General features: G+C 44.1%; 1 protein-coding gene across 5 annotated transcripts in view; it reads left to right on the forward strand.

The window, feature by feature from the left end:
* TEAD1 (TEA domain transcription factor 1) overlaps window positions 1–27,775 on the forward strand; it is a 271,344-nt gene that overhangs the window by 184,173 nt on the left and 59,396 nt on the right. For 2 of the 5 annotated variants that reach the window (XM_030828915.1, XM_030828916.1), the window contains exons 3-9: window positions 2,687–2,751; window positions 5,254–5,316; window positions 20,038–20,049; window positions 20,858–20,992; window positions 22,151–22,197; window positions 23,040–23,101; window positions 24,158–24,282. In XM_030828915.1, the coding sequence (XP_030684775.1) occupies window positions 2,687–2,751; window positions 5,254–5,316; window positions 20,038–20,049; window positions 20,858–20,992; window positions 22,151–22,197; window positions 23,040–23,101; window positions 24,158–24,282 (509 nt within the window). Of the gene's footprint in view, window positions 1–2,686; window positions 2,752–5,101; window positions 5,165–5,253; window positions 5,317–20,037; window positions 20,050–20,857; window positions 20,993–22,150; window positions 22,198–23,039; window positions 23,102–24,157; window positions 24,283–27,775 lie in introns of all 5 variants that reach the window. The other 3 variants (XM_030828917.1, XM_003254956.4, XM_030828914.1) reach the window with 2 other exon arrangements.

Raw genomic sequence — 27,775 nt, forward strand, 5'->3', positions numbered from 1 at the left:
CATCTGAGAGATAGAGAAGTAGATCCAATGATACTACAGGGGATATTGGTAGTTCTCAAAAGTTAGAAAGAGAATGCTTAGAAAAGCAATCCTCAAAACCGAATTTAGAGGTCCTTGTCCTGTGGTAAAAGGGTTCAGTCACAGAGTCAGGATCTGAGAAGATCTTGCAGGCAGGAATGATAGACTGAATCTCAGGGGATGAAATGGAGTAGAAAAAATGTAATGTTCTGTTTTGAGGTCTGAAAATGTCAGCTATGCATTAAAAAGACTGGAAACGGGTAGGGACATATCTGAAGACGAGCCCATATGAAAAAGACCTAGGAGTTTAAGTTGGCATATGTTGAGAATTTATTGTGCTCCTTAAAAATTTAATGCAGTGTTTGGCTGCATTAACAGAGGTAGAGTATTCAGGATGAGAGAGGTAATAAACTCACTCTGATGCTGTAGCAGGAGCACTGCCACAGTTCTGGACTCCAAGCTTTGAAAGGAAGACAGACAAAGGATGGTCACAGGATGGTGTGTGGGAGTGTTCCAAAGCTTGTCAGATAACAAAGTAACACAGGAGGTTTAGCTCTTGTAGAACTCCAAGAGGACTCATGAGCTGCTGTTAATATCTGAAAAGCAGTTAAATAAATAAGGGACTGCACTTTCTTGTTAAGAGGAACAGGAAGGATCTGGGGATGAAAGTTAAAGCAGACCCCCAAAAGGAGGGTCTTATTATTCTTAAATATGTTCTAAGATAGAATGGGCTACTTCCTCAATTTTAGAAGTGCTGACTAAGGCTTATGAGGACTTTCAGGAATGCGAATGGATGACCCAGGGGTACTTTCTAGCCCCAAGGTTTCATGATTCCTTTGCCTTTCAGTGATGACCATGTCCTGCACAGTCCCAGCACTGGCAGGTGGTGGACAGAGCCATGACTCTAGGACATTCTAGGCAGTGATGAGAGAGTCTTTGCAATTCTCAGACAAGATTTCCCTAAGGACATTTTGATGTTGGTCTTCATCAGTGTTTCTAGTTCTTTACTGTGCTAGGGAAGATCTGGGGGATGTGGTCACTTCCTTTCAGCAGAGGCTGTGTTATTTCCTCATTCATTCTTTTCTCTGTGCCCAGCAGTGTGCTAGGTGCTAGGGGGACATTGAGGAAGAAGACAAAGTTCTTCCCCTCTTCAAGTATGCAGTATATCTGGGAAGAAGTAAGGCAGCAAACACAAATTTTACAACTAACTATAAAGTTATAAATACAGTTACAGTTTGGGTACATCCTAGGAAGGAGAAGTGCAGTTTGTGCCACCATGGGGGTGTAGAACAAGGCAACCAAACCTAGTTGGGCGATTAGAGAAAACTTCCCCAAGTTAGTGATATCCAAGTGAGGCCTTCAAGGAGAAGTAGAATCTAGCACAGTGGTGTCAGGCTAGTGAAGCACATGAGTGAATGCCATAGCAGTGGGCTTCAGACTTGTTGTTGACCAAAGGAATTTTTCACAAGGTTGGAGCTGAGCTGATACAAAGCCAGCCAACAGTAGTGCTATGAAATGGTGGTTTTCCATTTACTGTAGAAAGTTTGTAGAAATAATTTCAGTTCTGGTATTAGAGCAAGTTGAAGTCGTAAATAGGACCTGCTTAGAAGAACCCATGTCTTGTATGAGTGGTTTTTATTTCACGTGGTATCTTGGTAATACATTCTCTACTTAGCTTCTGGGGATATTTTTTCCTATCATGGTTTTCTGAAGTCAGGTTGCCTGAGACTTCTCAGTTTCCTGGTGGGATAGGGATAGAAGGTTTTTGTTTATACTTTTGGGCATTGTTCTTTCCCCAGAAGGTTATATAACTTGGAGGAGATTGAGTCATTTTTTTCACTGACTACCTTTAGGGGGTGTCTGCCTTCGTACTGTTAGCTTCTTGTCATTGTCTGGCTCCCATGGCCACAGCAGCTCATTCATTCTCTTGTGGCTGTGATGTTAGCTGGAGTTAACTATGAGTAGAAACTTGAATAAGAAGGAAAATGAATATGAATGTGAATATGAAAAACCAAAGAATAGAAGAGAACTGAGTTTATTCCCAGACTAATCCTTGTTTGTATTTGTTGCTTATATGAGTGACCCACCACCCACAGCATACAAACAGACAAAAAGGCACATCTTAAAAAGATAAATTTCGGCTGGGCGCGGTGGCTCCTGCCCGTAATCCCAGCACTTAAGGAGGCCAAGGCGGGCGGATCACCTGAGGTCGGGGGTTCGAGACCAGCCTGACCAACATGGAGAAACCCTGTCTCTACTAAAAATACAAAATTAGCCGGCGTGATGGTGCACACCTGTAACCCCAGCTACTTGGGATGCTGAGGCGGGAGAATCACTTGAAACTGGGAGGCAGAGGTTGCCATGAGCCAAGATCGTGCCATTGCACTCCAGCCTGGGCGACAAGAGCGAAACTCCATCTTTTAAAAAAAAGAAAGATAAATTTCTATTCTCAGATGCTGGTCTAAGTTCAAATTTAAATGCCTTTCATCTTAATTTTTCCTAGTAAACATTTTTGCAGACAATTGTGCTGTTTTATTTTTCTAGCATTAGTAAACACATAGTTGTAATTTTAAAATGCTTGATTCTGAATTTTGTTTTTTGCTTTCAAGGGCTTTGTTGGTTTGGTGTTTTGGTAACCCACCTCATGGTAAATTCTTCTTTCTTTCAGGTAGGAATGAATTGATAGCCAGATACATCAAACTCAGGACAGGCAAGACGAGGACCAGAAAACAGGTAAAATAACCCACCTGGAAATTGTGCATGTCAGCGAATGGCCCAAAAAGGCGTTTTGGCTGCAGTGGCTGGCTATGCTTTGGCTCCTAGGAGCCCCCAATTTGAGTTCCCTGTAAGGACGTCAGTGTTGGAGGCATTTTAAATTGGCTCAGTTTTCACTGTTCATCATTTCAGTGACCCTTTATTATGTGGTCTTACAAGTTCCTTTTATACTCACGTGGGAAAATGTCACTGCTAAGGACGGTGTATGAACTGCTCCTGTACTGTATTTCAAAGCTGACATTTCTTTCACAAAATGTGCACCTGTGAACACTGCAAAAACTGCAAGTGCAAATGGACTTGGAGGTCATGAAATTTTGAGATTTTGTGCATTATAAAATCCTGGAGCGATTATATATTAGTTATAATTTCAGTGAAAAAGTAACACTAGCAGCCTTGAGTATTGGCCTGAATGTAATGCTAAATGATGTGCGTCCAGGGAACTGTTGCTTTATAAGTGATGGCTTTTTGTCAGTAGCTGCTGTGACTGAAATGAAGTTACAACTTCAGTACCTCTGTGCAGAGCAGTATCAGGAATTCTCTGCCCTTTGGCAGAGCTCTGCCTTTCCTCGTTCTTTCAGATGTAAAACAGCCCAAATATCTGACATGAGCCAGTTTAGAACTGGAACAGATGAGAAATTAGTGTTTAACTAAAAACAAAAACAAAGGAGGAAAAAAAAACCCCTAAAAACCTCATGGGTGAGTTGTTAACAGAAAAGAATTATTTTTTAATGTTGATTTATGCTGAATGATACGGCATGAACCTTAAAAACTGAATCATACCAAAAGGCTAGCTAAACTGTGGTCTCATTAAGATTGAGCAGCAGATTTCAGTTCTCTTCCCAGTGAGGAAGTTTTCATGAGTGTTTATAACGGGGAGAGGCTTTTCCCCAGGAATGCTGCTTGTGCCACAGCCTGGGAGCCTGGCTGCTGAGTCAGCACAAAGAGAAGTGGCCTCCTGCCAGCGCGCAGAGGCAGCGCATTGTCTGTTTGGGGGATGCTAGTGGCTCTCATCAAGTCAGAGAATCACAGAAGAACAAAATTCGGGTGAAAACAAGTAACAGCAGGAGCCAGATGGAGGGGTGAAGAGGATAGGGGAGTTTCTGCTTCTCTGTACTTAAGTACCAAAGCAAATTGGAAAAAAAAAATAATTGAGTAATTGAAGCTCAAAGACAAAGTTAAAGATAAAAGGACCGTTTATTATAAATCCTGTTTTAGAGCCGCTGGAGAGTTGGAAATGGGGTAATCACCACACAGTCTGAGTCACCGAACTTTTAAATGGAAGGTTCTAAATTTCGGAAACCAGTAGATCTAATCACCTACATTCTGACAGTGCGGGACCTGGGCTGTCTGCTGGTCTGTGAGCTCTGGTCATTTGCCCGGTGACCGCTTCACTGAGGGACTCTTCTAAATTTAACCAAGTCCCACTGAAAGAGATGCAGATTTCAGTGGAATCATTGTGTTTCAGAAGCTGGGCTTGGCTACATTTCCACGCCCCGGCATCCTGGGGATGTTTTTAGGCAGCAGTTGGTGATACCTCTCCAATGTGAATTTGTTGTTCAGCAAATCCATGTGGTTTTCAACCCAGATTTTTAACAGGATGGTTGGCTGGCTGTATTCACACATTTCGCTTTGTAATAATATGCAAATCCACTTGGCGCCCAGTCAATACCCAAAAGAGTGGAAGGATTAAAGATATTTATAAGAGCGAAAAAAAAAAAAAAACTCTGCTAACTGGGTCTTTCCATTTCTCTTTGAGATCTAATTTACATGTCAGTATTATTTTAACGTTTGCTACAGAATCCAGAGCTCTTAATGAGATCAGAATACAACCGACAGCTTCAGCTTTTTGATTCTGCAGAATGTGCTAATTTATGGATAGTCTCTTCTAAATTGAGAAAAGGGATTTTCCCTCCTGATACTGAGAAGCTATAAATATTTTCATTTACCTTTACCCCCACCTTTTTAATTTTAGAATGAAAACAGCCCCTCTCATCCCTCCCAAAATTAGTTTTTCCCAGTGCCCACGATTTCTCTTGGGTGGGAAGACTAAGATGAGTCTTAACTTTCATCCTGAATCAAGTCACTGCAGTGATGACCCAGTATGAAAAGCTTAGAGCAGCGCTGGGGGCTTGTGTCTGGCTGGGACTGTGTATTCCTAACTGCAGAGCTTTGTTGAGATGCAAATAACCACCCCCCAACCCCACCCCAAAACCCTCCCAAAGAGTAGCGATTTTATATTTGATTTCCTTTTTTTGTTTTGTTTTGTTTTGTTTTGTTTTGTTTCCCCTCATAAACCGGAACAATGTAGGTGTCTAGTCATATACAGGTCTTAGCAAGAAAGAAAGTTCGAGAAATTCAAGCCGCCATTAAGGTACGTCTGGCTTGCCCACTTGTAGGGGGCTTTTCATCTCCATGGTTACAGGCTTTTCCTTTGTTTTCCTCCCTTCCCCTACCCTGCAGGTGTCTAGTCACATTCAGGTTCTTGCCAGAAGGAAATCTCGTGATTTTCATTCCAAGCTAAAGGTATGCGCTTTTCTGCTTTTTGGCTTGTGGTTGCTATGCATCTCACTTCCTGTTTTCCATGGTGACTGGTGAATGCCTGGTGCTGGGATTCTCGTAACCTAGTTTCCTTGCATGTGAGAGCTGTTTACATTTCTTTGTGTTTAATCTCTCTGTTTCTGTACTAGCCTCACATTAAACTCAATGTGTGCGAGCGCGTGCGTGTGTGCGTGCGTGTGTGTGTATGTGTGTGTTCCTAATAACAATGCAAATGCAGCAGAGAGCTGGTCTTGATAACTTTTCAGCACAGAAACATGATTTTTTTTTTAACCTTCAGATGTCCACCAAGCAGCCACGGGCTAGGAAAGCTTAAAAAAAGAAAAGTCCAGAGATGCAAAATTGAGTAGAAATTATTTAGAAAGAATCATTTCCAAAGTGGTCATGAAATTACCTTTTAAAAAAATTTAGAAATTATTTTAACTCGTGCTTTTGATGTATTTTTAAGAAGACTCATAAAAAATACGTCTTTTTCATGCGTATCTCTTCCTGCAGAGTATTTTCAGCCAGATTTCTTCCACATTGCTTACTACTGTTTTTTAAGTGAATGGTGCTCTTATTAAAAGAGAAATCTGAGGAGTGGCCTTTAAAAAAAAGGTAGATCTTAGAGATGGGAAAGCTCTTGCTCAAACCCATTTGTAGTTTCATTTGTACTTGAGTTTACTTAAAATTTTTTTTTTTTTACTTGTACCTCATTTTTCCGTCTCAAAATATATTTTATAGGAAAAATGGGGGCATTGATAATTTTTCATATACAACTTCTTTCTACTTTTTCCCTTTATAAAATTAACAATAAAACATACCTGACTTTTATTTTTCTATAATGCCCTATTTTAGAAATGCAAAGAGATTATAGCTTGCAAGGAGGAGCCTTTGTTTATAATGAAAATTGATTTTGGCCCATATCGATGGCTTTCCCATGTGCCTTTTTTGGTTCTGTTCTGATATTTTTCTATACAGTAATTAAATTTGTGGTTTTGTTCTGAACTAAAAAACAGTGTAGTCTCACAACACTTGAGTGGTGAACACTGGGACTCTTCCCTAAGTCCTTTGACCTTTTTTTATGCAAACAAGGCTGGCTGTGGAATAGGACAAGTGACTAGGAAGGAGCATTTGGTGTGCCCTCTGCAGTGGGCAGCATGCTGGCTCGCTCGCACGTGTGGCTGATGGTGGCTGGCTTTTAGCTGCACTGGCTGAGCAGTTGGAAGACTAAGATAACTTTGTAGATCCTGCTTTTTAACCAAAGGTGCAATACTCTCTATATGGATGTAACTACCCCAGTTTTTGCTCAAGTTCTGACTCTGTTTCTAGTTTCTCTGAGCTAATGAATTAATGATGTACAAAGAAGTTTACAGATAACAATGTTGTTTCCATCTGTGATGATATGAATTGCTCCTTATTTCTGCACTGTCTATGTGGTTCCTGTGGACTCACCATGGCACACAGCCCTAGACTGAAAGCCCTATAAGTGATGAATAAAGCTCTTCTGTTCAGAAGGGATTCCCATGTGATATAGGAAGCATTCTTTTTCTCACTTGGTGAATTTTAGAGTTTTCTTCCATAGAAACAGTTTTCTGTTGCTTTATACATGTACATATGTAAAAATACACAATGGTATTTATGTTTGTTTCTAAAAAAATTAATAATAATAAAAAAGAAACATTCCCCTGACTTTCAGCCCTGGGCCACTCTCTTTTGGGGCAGGCAGAAGGAAGAGACAGAAACGGAAGCAGTAGGATAGCAACTGGCTCAGCATTTAAGCTCCAAGAACCACCTCCGTCTTTTTGTAGTTTCTTCCCTTCTTTCCTACCATATTGTTCTTGGAAAGATGGAGTCCTTTGTTTTTCCATCTGCTAATACCAACTGAGTGTTCCAGGCATGGTGCTCACTGTGATGGGCAGTTAACAGCCAATATCCTGTTCAGGGAGCTGGCCATGTAAATGGGAATGTAAACTAGAGGAGCACTTTGGGTAATAGCGGGAGCAGCCAAAATGAATTGTGGGGTGCATTCCGGGGAAGAGCTTCGTGGAGAGCATACTATTAAGTTTGGGAATTGAAAGAGGAAAGGCAGCCTAATGCGTGCTCCCTCATTTAAGCTCACTACGAAGTGACTTACAGTATTCTGCTTTTGGGGCATGATGTTGAGGAAACTGGGGCTGAGAGAGTATAATTGACTAGTCACAAAGCCTTCCTAGTAAGGATTTGAACTCAGATCTTTTTGCACCCTAAATGAATCGTTGTTTTAGATAAAATTTTATCTAGTGAAGGTAGGAGAATGTTTTCAAGCAGAGGGCTTCACGCCAGCACACTGTACCTAAACTGTCACCCCTCACAGTCTTTGGGGCTGGGCATTCAGCCTTTGCTACCAGCCCTTCACTTGGCATCCACATTTTAACTTTGAGCCCTTGGTCAGAATGTGGACTTAATTTGGGTTGGTGCTGTGAGGGTCATCAGTAACTGGGGGGATGACATGGTCCTGGAGACAGAGCTGCTTGGCACCACTCTGAGGGTATTAGGACAGTCGCAGAGAGTGAGGCTGCCTGTCACCTGCTTGCAGGAGTTGGTGCTCGTTTCACTCCTTCCATGAACATTTTATCTCAAAGGCGGTATACTTAACCTTCCTAACCAGCCATTACCAGGATATGGGCTCAACTCTGTTGATGTCCCAGCTCCGTCCATACCCCCTTGTTCAGCTCTGGAGTCTAATAGCACATTTGTGAGGAGGCAGGGACAAGCATCTTTACCAAGATCATCATGGGGTCAGGCTGATAGCCATGGTCTTCTTGGCCTCCCACACTAGCTAATGAGATAAACTCGCTACAGAAAATTTAGGTCATCCCAAAAGACAACAAGGATAGCTTCTGGGTGGGTGGGGAGCAGGGGGGAGTGGCAGGAAGTATCCAAGCTTAAAAGAGACACTGTGCTTTGCCTAGGAAGATGTAGGAAGGCCTCCTGGAGCAGGTGGCTGGTGGCTGACCATCCCAGTAACTATCCCTTGCAGGCACTGCCCTAGCCAGGCTGGTTACCACTTCTCCACAAACTCAGACATCGAAGGGGTAGACAAAGGTCTATGGTCCTCGTGTGAAGACCGAAGCCAGGCTTGCATTTGTCTGTCCCTCTGTGGAGTTGGAAAAGTGGCTTACCCGCAATGGAGGCCACTGCCAGGTGTGTTTTCCTTGTGAGCCTTCTTGCTTATAAGCTTCTCTTTACTTTCCAGGGAAGGATGTGGCAGAGTTCTTTGGGCTGGTGTTTTCCAGCCTTTTTAAAGTAGCAAAACTCATGTTTCGAATTGAAGCTTACCCCCTCAAATCCTTAGTAATGGCCTCTTAGGCTATTCCATTGAATCAGGTTTGAAAACCCCCCTGATTTAGGCAGAAGGAAAAGGAGTTGTCTACCTCTTATGCTGTCCCTTCCAGCCTTTACAGAGAGCTCCTGTGTCCCATTTAAAGCTCATGTTTTTAAATTCTGTAGTTTAGAAGTTCTGCCATGTTCCTCGGAAGAAAACAGACTCCAGGAGAGAGTGGTCATTTTGATGTCACATTGATAGATGAGTCATCCTAGCTACAAAAATTACTCTCCTGAAAATCTGTTAGAATACATTCTAAAGGTCAGCTTTATGCTTCTGCTAATTGGCAGTTGTTCTCAATGTGCTTGTTTGTGGACTAGATCACCCCCAAATTGTGTAGACTTAGATTTTAGTAAGGAAAAAAATTGTTCTAGTGAAAGTCTAAATTTCTACATAGATTTGAACTTGAAAAGCATAGGAATGATTACTGAATTCAGTCCAGTGGTTTTCATTGGTAACGTAAGTGTGTTCTAGATCCTTTTGTAGATGTTGGGCGCATAGAATTGAATCCAGAGTTTGTGTTCGTGAGGAACGTTGAACTTTTTTCTGTTATTTTTCCAGTAGGTGTCCATAGCTAGGGGGCTCTGCAGTAGCAATTAAACAGGATAGTGCAGAGGCTGCCCAAGTGAAAAGAATGATTCATTCTGAGAGTGAGGGAATTAAAGCTTCATGGAGAAGTGTCATTAGAACTAAACATAGTTGAAGGCAGAGAATTTCCATAAAGTTGGGACTATCTGGGGGACCATGAAGAGCATCATGTAGTTGGGGGCATGGGAGGTAAGACTGGAGGAGCCTAAGGGAAGAGCCCTTGATTATCCCACTGAGGAGCAGGGATTCATTTGTGGGCCTAGGGGCGTACACGGGGGTCATTCAAATTTACCCTCTGGAAAGACCTCGCCAGCCAGGTTTTGCAGGATAGCTAATAAGAGGGAGGCCAAGCTGGAGTCAGGGAGGCTAATTCCTGGGCTGCTTTAAGAGTGGGGAAGAGAGTCACAGGCCGGGACCAGGGGCCAACCCACACCCCCTGGGGCTGCTCCGTGGCACTTAGCACTCATCCTTGGCTGGCTCCCCACTTCAGTGCTCTCTGCCTGCTCTATAGTCTTTCCTACTCATTGTGTTTAAAGAATAAATTAGAAGTTTATAAGTTCTGTCCTTATGAAGTCTGAAAAGTGTTGTGTGCCAGAACTTTTCAGAAAGATTTTCAATAGCAGCATTTAAAAATTAACTTATTAAAATTGGGTTCTCTTAAAGTAATGGTAATTAACTAGGAGTGTGCATCAAAATTATGAACTTTTTGTTGCAAAATTTAAACAGTACAGAAAATATATTAAACACTCATGTTTATATTTTGATCATTTTCATTATATGTTTTTTTAAATGAAAAATCAAGTGGCAAACATTATTCTATACTTTTTCCTGTACCCACCCTCCTTCTTCAACCAAAATTAATCTTCCTTTCTTTCCTACCACCCACAGTGTATTTTCTTGCCATTTATTTCCCTTAGAAAATCAAATCCAGTGAAAACTGTCTCTTCTCATTTTGCTCCTAGATTTTTGCCCATTGTCTTTTTTTTTTTTTTTTTTTTTTTTTTTTTTTTTTTTTTTTGAGACAGAGTCTTGCTCTGTCTCCCAGGCTGGAGTGCAGTGACGCCATCTCGGCTCATTGCAACCTCCATCTCCTGGGTTCAAGCGATTCTCCTGCCTCAGCTTCCCAAGTAGCTGGGATTACAGGCGCCCGTCATGACACTCAGCTAATTTTTGTATTTTTAGTAGAGATGGGGTTTCACCATGTTGGCCAGGCTGGTCTCGAACTCCTGACCCCAAATGACCCACCTGCCTCAGCCTCCCAAAGTGCTGGGATTACAGACATGAGCCACTGCGCCCAGCCGATTTTTGCCCAATTATCTACCATGAATTTGTGCAGTAGCCATTGGCACCAACATGAGACTTTTCCTCTGGAATTTTTAGCAGCTTAAGTTAAGATAGACTCGGCCAACAATTTGATGACCTTGGATACAGACCATGACTGCAGAGGAGAGATACGAGGTTCAGGAAATATAGGGGATGGTTGAACTAGAAAGGGAATAATGTGAGGAGACAGTGAACCAGGAGCAGAGAAGCTGGGAGAGTAGAGACAAAGCGCCAGTAGATTAAAGCTGATTCAAGAGCTCGGTAAGATGGAAAACAGAAAAAAAAAAAGGCATTTGTGGCCAGAGCACAGTGATTTTGGAAATTAAATTTATGCATTCAGAGTTGTGGGGATTTTCTTTTTTTTTTCCCCCCCAGTGGGGTTGGGGCATTTTCAAAATGTCTAGGATAAGGCTGGGCACGGTGGCTCACGCCTGTAATACTAGCACTTTGGGAGGCCTAGATGGGCAGATTGCCTGAGCTCAGGAGTTAGAGACCAGCCTGGGCAACACGGTGAAACCCTGTCTCTACTAAAATACAAGAAATTAGCCAGGTATGGCATTGTGCACTTGTAGTTATAGCTACTTGGGAGGCTGAGGCAGGAGGATTGCTTGAACTTGGGAGGTGGAGGTTGCAGTGAGCTGAGATTGTACCGCTGTACCTCAGCCTGGGCGACAGAGCAGGACTCTGTCTCCAAAAAAAAAAAAAAAAAAGGAAAAATGTCTAGGACAGAAGCTAGACTACTAATTGCAGGCCTAGAAGAGAGCTTAGATTTGAATGAGTTGTTTCTTAGTGATGGGAGTGCTATGTGTTTGTCTCCTACTCAGACAAAACCCTTTTGACCCACTGCTCTCAAGGGGGTAGGTTTTATAGATGACCCACAGCCTGTAGCTGGGCCTGAGTCTACTTCTAAAGTAGAAGATGAATCCATGCAGTTGCAGTGTGAAAGAGGCTTCTAGGCCTATGGAATATCCATTTAAGAATCCCGAGGATGCTGAGTTAGAGGTCTTCCTTGGACCTTGTGTCACCAGCTGCAGCGACAGCAGTGTCACCAACACCAGCTTTACCTGTTGTCTTCCATCTCGCCCTTTCCCTTAGTTTAGCCCCTACTGGCATCTCCAGTGGAGTAATGAGAAGCAGCAGCATGTCTGAGGATTAGCTCACAGCCTTAGAAATTATTCTCTACTTCGAATTGTTTCACTCACCATTAATTCATGAAAAAGTCATTAACTGTTTTTTTAAGCTCCAGGGATTTATTATCCCAGCATGTAGAAAGAATGCAGAAACATTCTCCATGTGTTAAGCAGTCTTTTTCCTACTCAGAGTTTCTTTGTAGAGTTCCATGCCGGAGTCTCTTTCCCTGTATGTTCAGTTGCCCTAAGAAGTTGTTCAGACCCTGCTCAGAGTCCTTCTTTCCCCGTTAGCAGCAAAAAGGCAATCCTTTCTTGCTGTTTTCAGAAGCTTATGGTAGCCACAGCCAAGGTCTTGGGAAGCACCACCACACTGTGGGCCATCTCCATCTTCCCATGAAGATGGTCCAAGCCACCTCTGGTTCACTTCTCGAGTGTGTTTAGGTGAGTGTATGACTCAGGACAAAACTAAGAGGAAAGGAAGTCTTCGCCATGCCCTCCCCTCAGCAGGAATACATCTTAGGCAGTAGATGTATTCATGTCAGGCTCTGGATGTGTATTGAAGAAAAATCTGTACTTGCTGACATTGCATCATCCCAGTAGAACAGAAAAAGACCTGAGCCCCTCTGATTATGTCCAGTCGCTGGTGACTAATTTATGAGCTACATGTGCTCCCCCGGGGCCGTTTTCTTGTTCTCGCCCTGGTGGCCTTTGTGATTTGATTTCTCAACAGGCCATTCTTTCCAATCTGCTGTTCCTTCCAATAAGCAGAGAGCTTAAAGTTCAAATTGTTGATTTAATTCTTTTGAGTTCAAGAACTTCACCGGGGCATTGCTAAAGTCCACACTGCTGAATCATGTTTGTATCATCACTGATTCCATCCAGGAATGGGCCTGTCCACAGGGAAGGTAGACATACTTCACTTCACTCTGTGGTGCCCCGTGAAGCCCCCTGAGCCTCTCTGCTCCTTCAGGACTTGGCTGTTAGCAGTGCAGGAGGCAAGGAAAGCCTGAGCAACAACCTCCTTTGTCTGTGTCCGCACCAAGACACTTGGCCTTGTCACGGGGTTTGGGAAATGATATAATCTTTCCTGGCATTTCCCAATCTTCAGGGGGAGTTCTTTTGCATATATGACACACACCCTTTCTCCTCAAAGATATTTTTATTACCTTGTTTTTAATTTAACTGAACGAAAACTAAGATTGGAGACAATTTCTCAGGCTTCAGTTAGAACCACTTACCAACAGTGTGGTGATGGAGAAATTAATGATGGGAGCACTGAATATGTAGATAAAGATAATTCTGTGTGAACTGAGCCAGGTCTGGATTTTCTTTTTAAGGACAACAGAAACAGCCTCATCATTCTACATTTTTATCTCTTCATAGAGAAATCCCATTGTTAATTGGCCTCCAACTTAGATAATGCCCTAGAATGACATTGATCCGAAAGGTTATCTAGTGAGGACAAGGGCTCCTGAGCATTTCAGGTCCCGAGCAGAATCCAGCCTGGAAAGCCAGTCCATCACCTGGGCCCCGTAGACTGCAAGCTCACCCAGGGCCAAGGCTGCAAGCACCATACTAAGTACTTGAAGCAGTCCTGAATGGAAGTGTTTTTATCTTCGATTTATAAATTAGGACGCAGAGGCTTGGAATGGCTAACTGGCTTGCTTAGAGTCACAAGTCTGAAGTTAATCCAGGAATATCTGGTGCCACAAGCCAAGCTCTTTGCAGGATGTCCTGCTGCCTTCCCAAAGAGTACTGGTCCAGGATGAGGTTCATTTTCCTGACATGGAATGCTTTGCATTGTCTCCCTCCACTGAGCCCTCTTCACTGTGTCTTTATGATTGAAAGAAACAGAAGATAAACAGTGGGAGCAAGGACTCACTCTGGAGCTTAACGTGAGCCTGGAGCCAGTTTGGGTTCCTCTGGCCCCTTGCTGTCACCTCCTAGAGAAAAGGGCTAAGGTCAGAAGGTTGCCTTCTCCCAGACACCTGGATCCGGCAGGAAGCTGTCCTAAATCCCAGGCTTCCTGGGAGAGAGTCATGAGGCACACCTATGAGTTTGCTCATCTGTAGTCCTCATCTACAATCCTTTATGATGTGAAGCCACACATCAGAGTTAAAGGAAATGCTGTTGACAATTAAAAAATACCAAATATAGCTGAGTATATTTAAAAATGACAACAATGGTAAAAGCCTTGAAAATTTTTCCTTGGATGTGAATGGAGTCTTTGGCATTTGGAAATACAATGAGATGAATTAATTGCTACTTACTAGGCAGCGAGTCAGGAGAAGCATGAATGTGCCTTCTGTCCTCTGCATTAGCTGTTACCTGACTGAAATAGCCTCCTTTTGTATTTACTCCTGCCTTTTCTAATGATAAGCAAATTGAAGATCATAGCTAGGAAAAAAATCAAGTGCCCTCCATCCTTTTTCCAAAACCGTAATATAGTTCTGTGATGTTTATCTGCTCAAGGGGTATGGCTAATAATTGCAGAGGTCATGTGAAGCCACATAGTGCAAGATTAGAAACAACATCTGCAAAATTACTTCTTAGGAAAGTATTTTTTGTTTTGTCTTTTTCTGAAAAAGTGATTTTACAAGCAAACTGCTGTCTTTCCTCCCTTGCACTATGTTATATTGCTGGTTAAAGCATATTTGAAGAAAAACCATTTAATAACAAGAGTTTTTGAATCCATGGTCTTTTTTTGACTTTACTATTTTTTCTGATGTATTTGATGGACTTCTGTATGAATAAATTACATTGGAATCTTATCTTTAAATTCTGAAATCATGGCCCATGAATAAACTGTTTGGAATATATTGATTATGCTGTTCATTAAAATTCCATATATGGCAGCTATCATATATTGTATATGCAAGCATGTAACCTTTTTATATTATCTTTAAAATTTGTTCATGGTAATGCCTATAGAATATGAAATAATTGATTTTGCAGAATAATCAAAAGCTGGGAAGCAGAAGGAAGAGAAGGGAACAAGACTCCTCTAATATCCAGACTGGTCCGTGAGATGTCCTCGAGTTTTAAGAGTATAGCACTCCAGCCATGTGCATTTGTGTTATTGCTGTCCTCCTGTCATGTATATTACATGTAGATATTTTCCAAACATTGTGTCCCTTTCAACCATAAAAAGGAGGCAATCAGCAGATTGTTTACTTAGGAACAATAACAATTTGTAAGGCTTCAGGCTGAGGAGTTTATGCATGACACAGCCTGCTGGACCATGTAGCAGAGGCAGCGAGACCATTGAGTTTGGTGTGCTGGAAATTGGATAATGACAAAAGTAGGGTAAATGATGAGACAAGCATCCCGAGTCTCAGGTCAGTTGGACCATTTGTTCTTAGAACCCATCCTCTTTCCCATCAAAAGTCCATAGACCCATGGTTCCTGCTCCATGAGTGTTTTCTGCATTGCAGGTCATGGGCTTGGGTTGGGGTTCAGTTGGAAAAAGGAGATTTCCCTTTTCTTTCCCCACTCCCCAAAACATTTGGCTTTTTATGGCCTCATTCTTTGTAATCTTAGGGATAGAGGGATGGAAAATCAGCAATAAGGAGTCAGGGTGAACTTGTCCAAACATTTTTGTAGGATGCTATTTTCTTATTCTTGCTCATATGCGCACATGCGCACACATACACACTCAGAATATTTCCTGTAACCTAAGACTTCATACGGCATAATTCCGTATTAACCTAACAGTTTTTCAGGATCAAACAATGTGCTTACCTTTGTAAATCTCATCCACATCTCAGAAATGTTGGTGTGAAGACGTCTTAAAATTAGTGTGGTGTACAAATGTAGCATGTGTTTGAATTTACCTAGCTTCACTTGTTTGGATAAATTAGCCTCCTCCCCTTTAGACTGGGGATGAGTAATGAGGATACAGTCAAATGCTTTAAAGTCTGGGATATTAAACCAGGGTAACACAGAGGAGCAGTTCACTCAGGTCTGACACTTAGAGTTATTTTTTCAAAGCCAGGCAGGTATCTCTGGGCTGCGAATGACAATTTAGAGATCCTTCCATTGAAATCTCTTAGCTTGGCATCCTTTCGAATTCCCATTTCAGGTTAAGTGGGTCTGTAGTCAGACCCTTGGTTCTGATTTCAAGATATCCCTGGTGGTGCTTATTATTTCCAGGGTCACATTAGATTTTAAACAAAACATTTTAATCCTGTTAATTTTCAATATATATTGTAGATAAAGGGGAGATGTTATAAAAATTAAATGAGTAGTCAGAGTAGCTCGGCCACAAAAGGTAGGAAATCACTGGTATAGACATTTTAGTCCATTTGCAGAAAATTGCCTATTCTCAAATAGGTAGGTCAAGTGCAGAAAGAACCTCTACTTGAGATAAAATTTCCTTTCTACACTTAGCTTTCTATTAGGACAGCAGACAAGAGCTGCCCAAATTTTAACATCCTGCTGTCTTCTCACTAGTAGTTTTCTTGACTATATGCATTAAAAAGTATTTGTTTATAATGGAATTTACCCTCATAGCTACAAATACTTTTAAACCCAGAAGGACATTAGGCAGTAATGTGCAACTTTTAATTTTGTAAATAAAGAAACTTAGAAGTCATTAAATGACTTGATCCACATAATGCAGCTCATTAATGTCAGGCAGGGACAGGTTTGGAGCCAGGTCTCCAGACACCCCAGGGGGTACACCTTTTATAGTCTCGGAGCAAGTTGGTGTGATAAAAGCAATTGATTTGCTCTCCTACTCTTGAACTCCTGTTTTCATTTAGGTACCTGGTAGAATGCTGGGTAATGAGAGAGTCAAACCTTACTTTGGTTGACAGAAGAAAAAGATCATGTTCTGAAGCTGTGTGACATAAACAGCAAAGATAGGTGTTTTTCTCCTTTTCCACACTGACTGATTTCCATGTTTCAAAAAAGAATATCAAACTTGTATGAAAATTTCAAATGGTTTTGAATAAGCCTAGCAAATTTCAAGCAACTCAATAAAGCGGGATGTGGAGATGCAGGGAACTCATTTCCATTTGGACCTGGACTTAGAATTCATGAGTCGCCCCACCGAAGTGTGCACAAACAGATTCTGTATTTGGGCAAGCAGAACTGCCTGTGTCTGCAGAATTTCAAAAACGTGGAACTCTTCGGGTCTGTGAGAGGCTCCATGATGTTCTTCTGGAATGGAGCCAAGCCCTCAAGTTCTTTTGTAGCTATTGCTCAGATGTGTCAGTCAGGCAGGCAAGACGTCTGTGCTGCATTTTCCAGTCCCCCTAGCCTGGGCCCCAGAGAAGTTGTAAGGCTTGTTCTGTGCTGAGGAAGGCACCTGTGGTCATCCCTGAGCCATTACCTCAGTTTCAGAAATCCGCCTTGAGAGCATTTATAACCCCCTTGGTAGGGGTTGAGTGGCTTGGGGGCTGGAGTCCAAAGTGACTGGTCAAAAAGAAACCAATGGATTTGTATTGATATCAGGGTGGTGTTGATGGGGAATGGAGTTGGCGTGACTAGGGCCATGGTTTCTGTTCGTGGGCTACCCTCTGAGGGGATGGACCAGCGAGGAGCAGGTAAAGCCACAGAGTAGCCAACAGTAGATTGCCTGGCACTGTGGTCTGCATGTGTGGGCCCAGTTTATCAGTTTATCATAAAATCCCATCCACTTCAAGATTTGCCCTTTTTCTGGCATCCTTAGTATCTGAAATGTTTCAAATCTTTAAAAAAAAAAAAAAAAAAAAAAAGGCCAGGTGCGGTGGCTCACGCCTGTAATCCTAGCATTTTGGAAGATCGAGGTGGGTGGATCACGAGGTCAGGAGATCGAGACCATCCTGGCTAACACGGTGAAACCCCGTCTCTACTAAAAATACAAAAAATTCTCTGGGCGTGGTGGCGGGCGCCTGTAGTCCCAGCTACTCGGGAGGCTGAGGCAGGAGAATGGCCTGAGCCCCGGAGGCGGAGCTTGCAGCGAACGGAGATCGCAACACTGCACTCCGGCCTGGGTGACAGAGCGAGACTCCGTCTCAAAAAAAAAAAAAAAAAAAAAAAAAGGTTAGTTGAAGCTAGCTTTAGGTTAGAACATTTGACAGATTAGCAAATGGAGCCCCAAGTCGAAGAATTGCCATCTGATGAAAAGGAGATAACAGCAGCAAAAGAATCATTCTGAGTCACCCTGGCTGTTCTGTTGAGGCCCAGGAATCCTGCCAGCTTCCAGGGCCCTTGGAGTGTCACTCGGCCACGGGACGTGTCATTACAGATGTTCATAATGACCTTGAGCATCCATGAAAAGCTGTTATTTGAGGCTCCTTAGTTTTTCAGTCACAGCCAGAGTAATATATAAGACATAAAAATTAATGTGGCTGGGCGTGGTGGCTCATGCCTGTAATCTCAGCACTTTGGGAGGCCAAGGCAGGTGAATCATCTGAGGTCGGAAGTTCGAGACCAGCCTGGCCAATATGTTGAAACCCCGTCTCTACTAAAAAGACAAATAGAAAAATTAGCCGGGCATGGTGGCACATGCCTGTAATCCCAGCTACTCAGGAGGCTAAGGCAGGAGAATCACTTGAACCTGGGAAGCAGAGGTTGCAGTGAGCTGAGATTGTGCCACTGCACTCCAGCCTGAGCAACAAGAGTGAAACTCTGTCTCAAAAAAAAAAAAAAAAAAAAAAAAAGAAATTAATGGAAGTGTTAGGCTCCTTTTTCTTTTCTCCCCTCCCCTCCCTTTTCTCCCTCCCACCCTCCCTTTCTTCCTTCCTTTTCTCCCTCCCACCCTCCCTTTCTTCCTTCCTTTTCTCCCTCCCACCCTCCCTTTCTTCCTTCCTTTTCTCCCTCCCACCCTCCCTTTCTTCCTTCCTTTTCTCCCTCCCACCCTCCCTTTCTTCCTTCCTTTCCTTTTTCTCCCTCCCACCCTCCCTTTCTTCCTTCCTTTTCTCCCTCCCACCCTCCCTTTCTTCCTTCCTTTTCTCCCTCCCACCCTCCCTTTCTTCCTTCCTTTTCTCCCTCCACCCTCCCTTTCTTCCTTCCTTTTCTCCCTCCCACCCTCCCTTTCTTCCTTCCTTTTCTCCCTCCCACCCTCCCTTTCTTCCTTCCTTTTCTCCCTCCCACCCTCCCTTCCCTTTCTTCCTTCCTTTTCTCCCTCCCACCCTCCCTTTCTTCCTTCCTTTTCTCCCTCCCACCCTCCCTTTCTTCCTTTTCTCCCTCCCACCCTCCCTTTCTTCCTTTTCTCCTTCATTCTTTCTTTTTTTTCTGATGGGGTTTTGCTCTATTGCCCAGGCTTGAGTGCAGTGGCTTGATGAACACAGCTCATTGCAGCCTTGACCTCCCAGGTTCAAACAATCCTCCCACCTCAGGCTCTTGAGTAGCTGGAACCACAGAAATGCATCACCACACCTGGCTAATTTTTTTTTTTTTTTTTTTGTGGAGACAGGGTCTCTCTATGTAGCCCAGGCTGGTCTTGAACTCTTTGGCCCAAGTAATCCTCCCACCTCAGCCTCACAAAGTGCTGGGATTATAGGTGTGAGCACCACACCTAGTCCTTCCCCTTTCCCTTTTTCTTTATTGGCTCTTTTTCAAAGGTTAATGTAAGCTTTTTGGAAATTCACATGGTCTTCCTAACAGTTATAGAGCAAAGTAGTATCTACACCATGGGAACACCTAGCAGATCTTTCTTAGAAGCCCCTAGCAGTTGTTTATGAGCTTTGATTTTTTAAAAACTCCTTTGGCCTTGCTTTTGATGCCTTGATGTGTTTTTTATCACCTTTGGTTATATCAGTAAGCATTGAAGCACCCTCTCTGCTGGTACTTGGTGTCTTAGCCTGAAGCTCCCTTTGACGTTCCTTGGAGGTAGAAAGCACTCTTTTTATTTTGATGTCGCCATTTTGTTTTTGCTTTGATGGCATTTGGGCCTGGAATATAGACCCTCTATTGGTACAGGGAGCCTTTATATGCCTACAAGGCTCAAAGCCCTGCCTGTGCCCACCGGGCCTGTCTCATACCAGGAGGCTATTTCTCTGTCTGTCCTGGGGAAGCCACAGAACCAGTGCAAAGGAGTTAGGGGGTAGTTTTTTATTATTGCTGTTGTTGGGTGCCCTTCTCAATCATTGCCTTTCTAGATAGCCATCTGGGTCACCTTTTCCTAAAATGTGAGAAGGCCCATACCCCTATGCATTTTATTGTTCCCAAGTATTACATGTTTGTGTACACGTATACATACATACACACATATATATATATATATATATATATATATATTTTTTTTAACCAAAGAAGAAAAAAAAATCCTGTTGTATGCAATCCTTTTAACAAATTGTTTATTATTGTATCCAGGTAACAAGCATGGTAAGTATTTTCACCAAATTGAGTATTCTGTATTTTAGCTGTGCTTGGCAGACTTTTTTTGGCTAGCTTTGTGTTATTAGCCTTGGCTTTCCTAGAAAAGACCCGTTTAGGAAAAGGAGAAACCACGTACCTGTAGCATCCCCTAGGCTCCTGGCTTTAGTACGAACCCATGTAGCCTTAGCCCCACGGCGGGGATACCTGAGAAAGCATGCACCCCGCCAGCATGCTGCTTGGCCCTGTTACCCCCAACCCCCGCTGCTTCTGAGCCTCTCCAGCCAGGTGTCTGCAGGGCTTCCAAGCCTTGCATGACCCCAGCAGCTCCTGGGACCATGGCCCTGTGACAGCCAGGACACACAGATAGGGCTCCTTGAGCTCTGTGGATGGTCCTACCACAGTCCACAGCTACATCTTTCCTCTCACCCCTCCTCCCATCCATTTGCTTAAAAGCAGGGCCTTTATTTTTTTTCTTCCTTAAATGTTTTAAGTAATTGGAGAAATCTTCTGGAAGCTGAAAAGCTAAATAAATACGTTGTCCACTCTTCTGAGAGGCTTCACATTGTGTTGGAAAATGGATTTAATCCCTAAAAAAAAGCCTTGCCCCACTGGGTCTTCCCAGTAAATGTTGAGAGGTACGGTAGGTTGAGTGTGGTTTAGCCTTCTGGCTGTGTTATTTATCCATGCATGTTTGCTTTTTTTGGCCTATTTTGTGGCTCTGTATTTTAGTCCATGTGCTCGTGGCTGTGCCTGTGTAACCTGCCTGGTAGCCATGCATTATGTATTAAGTTGGTGTATCACTGTCACCTTCAAGGATCAGACTGCAAAGGATAAGGCCCTGCAGCACATGGCGGCCATGTCCTCAGCCCAGATCGTCTCGGCCACTGCCATTCACAACAAGCTGGGGCTGCCTGGGATTCCACGCCCGACCTTCCCAGGGGCGCCGGGGGTAAGTCATGAGCTCAGTCCAGTAATGACAGCTGCTGGGGTTGGGGTTGGCATGGGCCAGTGTTAAGCCTCCCACCTCCATTTCTTGTCACGTGGGTCAGGTATGTGAGAGGGCAAAAGCTGCCTTGTCAACTGATAACTGAGTCTAAAGTGGTGAAAATAAGGAGGGAAAGGAGAGAGCTAGAGAGAAAGGGAGGGAGAGGAGAAGGAGGAGGAAAAGAAGAAAAGAAAAAAGGAAAAGGAAGAGGGAGAAAATCAGAAGAGGAAGGAATTCTGAGTCCCTGAAGACATGGAATTAAATGTACCTTTCTGGATTGGGCTCAGGCATCTTCTCTCTTTGTCTTTTTCCTGGCCCTTGGTCTCTGTCCCTCTGTTTTCAGGGGCAACTAGCCCCTAAAGGGACAAGGTATTCTATTAACATTTACATTTTGACACCTACCAAAGGCTGAGAAGCATTATGTTATAATCTCAATCCTCCAGGTAATCTTAAATGCTTCTTATCGTCATTGCCATTTTGCAGATGAAAAAGCTGAGGTTATTCAGTAGCAAAACAAGAGTTTGGATAGCCGAGATCATAGTGGAATGGATAGTGATGTCAAGAATCAGCCCCAGGGCTGCTTGACTCTTGAGGCTTCCCTTTCCCTCCTCTATGTCATGCTGCCTCTCCAGCCCACACCAATCGCAGCAGGGAAGCTCGCTGCAGAGAAGCTGCCTGCATTGCCGCTTGGAGCTCCTGGCCTTGTTCAAGCTTTGTCCTCTGCCTTGCTGGGCCTTCAGTGCTGTTGAGGCAGAATATTATGCAGGGAATGTTTCAGAATGGAGGGAGGGTGTATGGATAAATCAGTCAGTTAAAATATTGGTGAGCCCCCTGCAGCATGCCCAGATCTTTGCTTAGGTGTAAGGAAAACAGGAGCTGCTGCCTGCGTCTGCCCTTGGGGGCATTTTCAGGAAGGAGGCTCTGAGGGAAGCTCTGGGTTGCCAGTCCAAGGATATAGGTTGTGGTCTTATGCAAGTGGTGACTGCATTTGCACTCTGGGAAAGCGATTCTGTTGGGTGATCAAACCTGCTGTCTTTTAGCAGGGGTTGCGATGCGTAGGCATCCTAAACTATGCTTTGAAGTAAACTCGTAATTCTGAGGCCTTTGCATTTTGCCTTCCAGTTCTGGCCGGGAATGATTCAAACAGGGCAGCCAGGATCCTCACAAGAGTAAGTCTGAGGAGGGGTGGGCACTGACAATTAGGGGCTGGTCCCAGCCCACCTGGGGAGAGCTCTTCCTGGACCATACTGTCTCAGGGCCTGGAGGAAAAAGGAGCATTAAACTGAGGTCCCAGAAGGCATCCCCTTCTTATTGTCTACTGAGGCCCCTGGCAGGAAAGAGACTAGCTTTTCGGATCTGGGAGATTTGGAAACACCTCACTCCCACCTTAATTATTAGCAGTCATCCAGCTGGAAGCAAGAAGTGGACCCCTCTTCCTTCATGGTATTGAAGGCTGAGCTGTGGTCTTCCTTGCCTGAGAAAGGGCGGCACAGGTGATCCTCCAGCCTATTTCATTCTGGCCGGCCCTGTAGTAGGGTGGCTAGTAGACAAATCCTACTGATGCCTTGGGGGCAAGAGAAGACAGATCAGTAAACTGGAAAATAAGGTCTATTTCGGGATAAAAGAAAGGAAATCCTGCCTATATGCTGTAAAAAAACTTGCACTGTGTGGCCTGGAGAAGGAGAGCCTGAAGCATGTCCCACACTTTGCCTAGAAGTGGTGACTACTTGACCTCAGAGGTTCAAAGGCAGACGTCACAGCACAAGGAATTCAGGCTGTCTTTCTAGTGTGTCCCATTGAACTGGAATGAGGCTTGGTGGTTTGATCCCTACCTGGCTGCTGGTCCCTCTCAGTTTATGGAACAACTGCCTCTGCCTGGGGTGTGCTACTGCCTGCAGGCAGGGACCACAGCGGTGAAGGACCTCCCACTGGGAGGTCATAGTGGGGCCTGGGTAATAGCCCCTGCTGCAGATGTGATCTCTAACTCTGTCTGCCATCTCTCTGTTCCCAGCGTCAAGCCTTTTGTGCAGCAGGCCTACCCCATCCAGCCAGCGGTCACAGCCCCCATTCCAGGTGAGTGTCCCTAAAACTTCTTTTTGGGTACACAGCCCCACACAGCTGACAGCTGGGTCTGGCACTTTGTTCCCAGAGTCAAGAGATGCTCAACTTTGCCACAGCCGCACATTGCCCCTGACTTGCAGGATCCTTGGGTAGCCTGGAGCTCAGGAGGGCCACAGGGGTGACCCCTGCCAGGTCCCGATTCCCTTCAGTCATCTCCCAAGAGCTTTTCAGATGGTTTGTTTAAGAAACAGGAAGCCTCCTCACTTTCACTGAAGGCGCTGGATTATCCTCAGAAGGCGAGGTTGCTGCAGCATCTTCCTCAATATAAACTGGCCAAATTAGGCAGTCCAAGTCTCGAGGCTAGATAGGGTTTCATTCACCCTTTCTTAGATACGTAGATTTCGGTCCTGCTACCTTTCTTTTAAGGAGAGAGTACATGGAAGCTCAAAGTGGAAAACATGAATCTGTCCAGCCTGCCTGTCTCCTTCCCCACAAAGCGCACCCCCCATCCCCACGTGCGTGTGTAGTTACTCCTTTGCACTACTTGAGGTGTACAGTATAAAAGTCACTGCTCTTCCTTGTGGATTCCCCAAACTGAAAATGCTTTCACATATTGCCCTGTGCCCGAGTACTATGGAGCATTCAGAGAGAATATACTATGGTGCTCATGACCACAATCTTAAGGAACGTGGACAAACACAAGAAGTGCACGGCATGTCCGGGTCTCACAGGAACTCTTTGGAAGCATTCACTTCTCACTGTCCTGTCATTCTTGGCATGGTCCCCAAGTAGACCCCTTGGTCCAGGATTAGATGTCCTCATACTACAGCCCTTAACCTTAGCTGAAGTTGGCTTAATGAGGAACACATGCTTTGTGCTTATTTGACTGTTCACCATCACTAGGGTCCTCAGCTAGCATCTATCATCTGAGTTCTCCCTGCCAGATCTGGTGGAGAGGGGGCTGTTGGCATTTCCTTCTGGGTCATCTGTAGAGCCCTGTTCCAGTATTTGCCTGAGGCCCAAGGGGAGGTGAGTGACCAGCATCAAAGGTGACGATTGCTCTTTCAGGGTTTGAGCCTGCATCGGCCCCAGCTCCTTCAGTCCCTGCCTGGCAAGGTCGCTCCATTGGCACAACCAAGCTTCGCCTGGTGGAATTTTCAGCTTTTCTCGAGCAGCAGCGAGACCCAGACTCGGTGAGTGTGCCCAGAGAGGTGTGTCTTGAATCCAGGATTTCTTTCCCTTTACTGTTTACCTCCTTGCTTCTCTTTCTTTCCTCCTTTACCCCTGCCCCCTGCCTGACACATATCCCGTGTGAAAATGGGTCTAGGAAAGAATAGCTTTTTGATTAAGTAAAAAGGGATTCCTATTGGCAGATTTGTAGAAAACAGCAGAGTAGGAGGTGTATTACTGTCCTGGACCCCGAGGTGCTGTAGGGAATACATGAGTCAGAGAGAGGGACATTTACAAGCTCTTATGTTTTGTAAAATTTAACAAGAAGTAACATTTATTGAGCCTTGCCATATGCCTGGTTCCATGCAGAGTTATTTAGATATATGATCACAATTCATCTTCATAAAAACCCTAGGAAGCTAGGTACTGACCAACAAATGAGGAAACAGAGAGCGTAAGTAACTTTCCCAAAGTCACACAGTTAATCTCTGATGGATTAGAGATTCAAGCTCAGGTCCTGAAAACTCTAAAGCGTAAACATTTAGCTGTTATTCCATACTCTCTTTCCAACTCTGTTTTCTCAAGATAGCAAATTGTTCTCTTCTTAAGAACAACTTCTTAAGAAGAAGTGGCCAGGCATGGTGGCTCACGCCTGTAATCCCAGCACTTTGGGAGGCCGAGGTGGGCAGATCACGAGGTCAGGAGATCAAGATCATCTTGACCAACATGGCGAAACCCTGTCTCTACTAAAAATACATGGCCACGCCCATGTAGTCTCAGCTACTTGGGAGGCTGAGGCAGGATAATTGGTTGAACCCAAGAGGCGGAGGTTGCGGTGTGCCGAGATCGCGCCACTGCACTCCAGCCTGGCGACAGAGCGAGACTCCAGCTCAAAGAAAAAAAAAAAAAAAAGAAGTAACAAAATGACACTTTAACAGTTTGCCATAGAGTGCAGTGCATTATAATATCGTAAATACCAGTAACATTGGCATCTGGACTCTATTTGTCACTTTCTTCTTTGCTACTTCCCCCACCCCCATCTTGTACCCATCGTCCCATTGTTTCTCAGCCAGGCATTTCCCATACATATGTGATCCTCCCTTCTTTCCCACCCAGCAAGCCCCGTACCCTTTCTTCACACCCACTCCTTGGCTGTGAGTGTGAGCGTTGCATCTGTGTGTGGGTGAGCCCAAGGCAAAAACTGAAGGAATCCTTAGTTTGTCTCTGAGATCCTCACCAACTCTTGCCACATTCTCTATCTCACCCTATCCTTCCCATCTCCTAAGTCCCATGCTGTCTGTGTGTTGCCTGCCTTAATGTCATTTCTATTATCGGGAGAAAGTGTCAGGAATGAGTTAAGAGCCTGTGGTAGATAACCGAGATGCTGAACAATTGGAGGTGACCTCTCACGGGAGTGTTTGCACTTCACCTTAAGGGAAGGCCTCGCATGGGGCAGAGGGGCTTGACCAGCCATCACCAGAGTGGAGGACTCACATGTGGCGCACTGATGTCTTTGTCCACAAATCGTGAACTTTGGGAGCTGGTGGAAAAATAGAGCTGCTTCCAAATTAGGGGGAAAAATGAGGGAAGGAATGTAAATTGGGCCCATCAGGACAGGTACAAGAAAATGGGGCTATTGAGACCAGGAAAGAGAAGAAAAGGCCAACTGGATGACTCCTTCCAAGCAGCTGAGTGGCTAACAGGAAGATTGATGGTGAGGGGTAAATCCATCTAGGTGGAAGGCATTAAGACAAACTGAAAGATGCCCTGCGTGACTCTGTGCTGCTGGTTCTTTCTGGGAAGCATACATAGTTCTTTGGTTGAAGGCTGGGCTTTGGCCCAGATACTGCTTCTGCCTCTTGTAACTGGTGTTTCCATGACACTTTGTTGTTTACAGAGTACTTTGTGGTTGAGTATTTCATTCTGTCCTTATAGTGCCCCATCAGATAGGTTCTGTTTTCCCCATGATAGGTTCTGTTTGCCCCATTTTACAGATAAAGAAACTGAGGCCCAGACATACTAAATGACTTAAGATATCTAGTCAGTAAACAGAGGGAACGAGGAGCCCAAATCTTGTATTTCATTGTATCCTTTTCACTATCGTAAAAGATCACCTCCCAGTTTTGAGGGTCTCTTGAATTGTCTTTGTTTTTTTTTTTTGTTTTTTGTTTTTTGTTTTTTTTTTTTGAGACAGAGTCTCGCTGTGTTGCCCAGGCTGGAGTGCAGTGGCATGATCTCCACTGACTGCAAGCTCCACCTCCCGGGTTCACGCCATTCTCCTGCCTCAGCCTCTCGAGTAGCTGGGACTACAGGCTCCCGCCACTATGCCTGGCTAATTTTTTTTGTATTTTTAGTAGAGACGGGGTTTCACCATGTTAGCCAGGGTGGTCTCAATCTCCTGACCTCGTGATCCGCCCGCCTCAGCCTCCTGAAGTGCTGGGATTACAGGCGTGAGCCACTGCGCCTGGGCTTGAATTGTCTTTTCAGTCTTAATATCTCCTGGGTAAGCAAATTTTTCTTTGCATGTGACTGTTTTTTTTAGGAAACAACTCCAAGACACTGGGAGGCAAAAGTCCCCCATGATTTTTGCTTCCCTAGTTAAAATACTGTGGAATCATTTATAAAAATTCTCTTTTAAAAAAAGAAATTAAAATAACCTGGTAGCTCCCTCATTGTTAACTGTGCTCTCCAGTTATGGACCTCTTAGGGCCCAGAAGGCTCAATTGCCTCTTTTTGTTGTTAGTATTTGTTGGGCTAAACATTTTGAATCATTCAGACCATTCTGCAAACATTCATGTGCACCTGCATGTGCAAGAAGCTGCACAGGAGAGGGGCTCATTGCTACCCAGACGGCCACAGCCTCGGCCCCTGGGGAGTATAATGCCTAACAGCGGAGACAGACACGAAACAGGTTATTATCTGAGAGATCATTGCAAAGTGCTGTGACTTCTAGGAAGGAAGAATACTGAACGCTGTGAGTAACAGGAAACAGGGCAAGCTTCCTTGAGGAAGTAGCCCTTAAGCTGAAAGGTGGAGAATTGGACAGGGAGAGAATAAGGGAGCAGAATATTCCAGAGGTGATGAAGCTGAAGTGTATGTAGCAGTATATTAAATCGGTGACTGTTTTAGGAAAGTCAAGGCCCACTAAGTTGCTAGAGTAGAGGCCAGAGATAAGTGTTTCAGGTACGTTCAGGATACATATAATAATCTGAATGGGTAAACTGCATCTGGCCTGCTGTTGTTGAATAAAAAAGCTTGACTTACATAGACTCCAACACGTGACTTAAAAGGCCCTGGAATGAAAGGAAGGCCTGGTGTAACATCCTTGGGCCCTTTGAGAAAGATAGTTATATTTTAGGGAATATGAATCGGGGATTGGGAGAAATTAGAATTTATTTAACAAGTATTTTTTGAGCACCTACTACACACCAGCCAGTGTTTCAGGTGTTAGAAATTCAGCAGTGAACAAAACAAAGTTCTTTTTCTCATGGAGCCCACACTTGGGTGGAGAACACA

Source organism: Nomascus leucogenys, chromosome 15 (assembly GCF_006542625.1).
Source record: "Nomascus leucogenys isolate Asia chromosome 15, Asia_NLE_v1, whole genome shotgun sequence".
NCBI lineage: Eukaryota > Metazoa > Chordata > Mammalia > Primates > Hylobatidae > Nomascus > Nomascus leucogenys.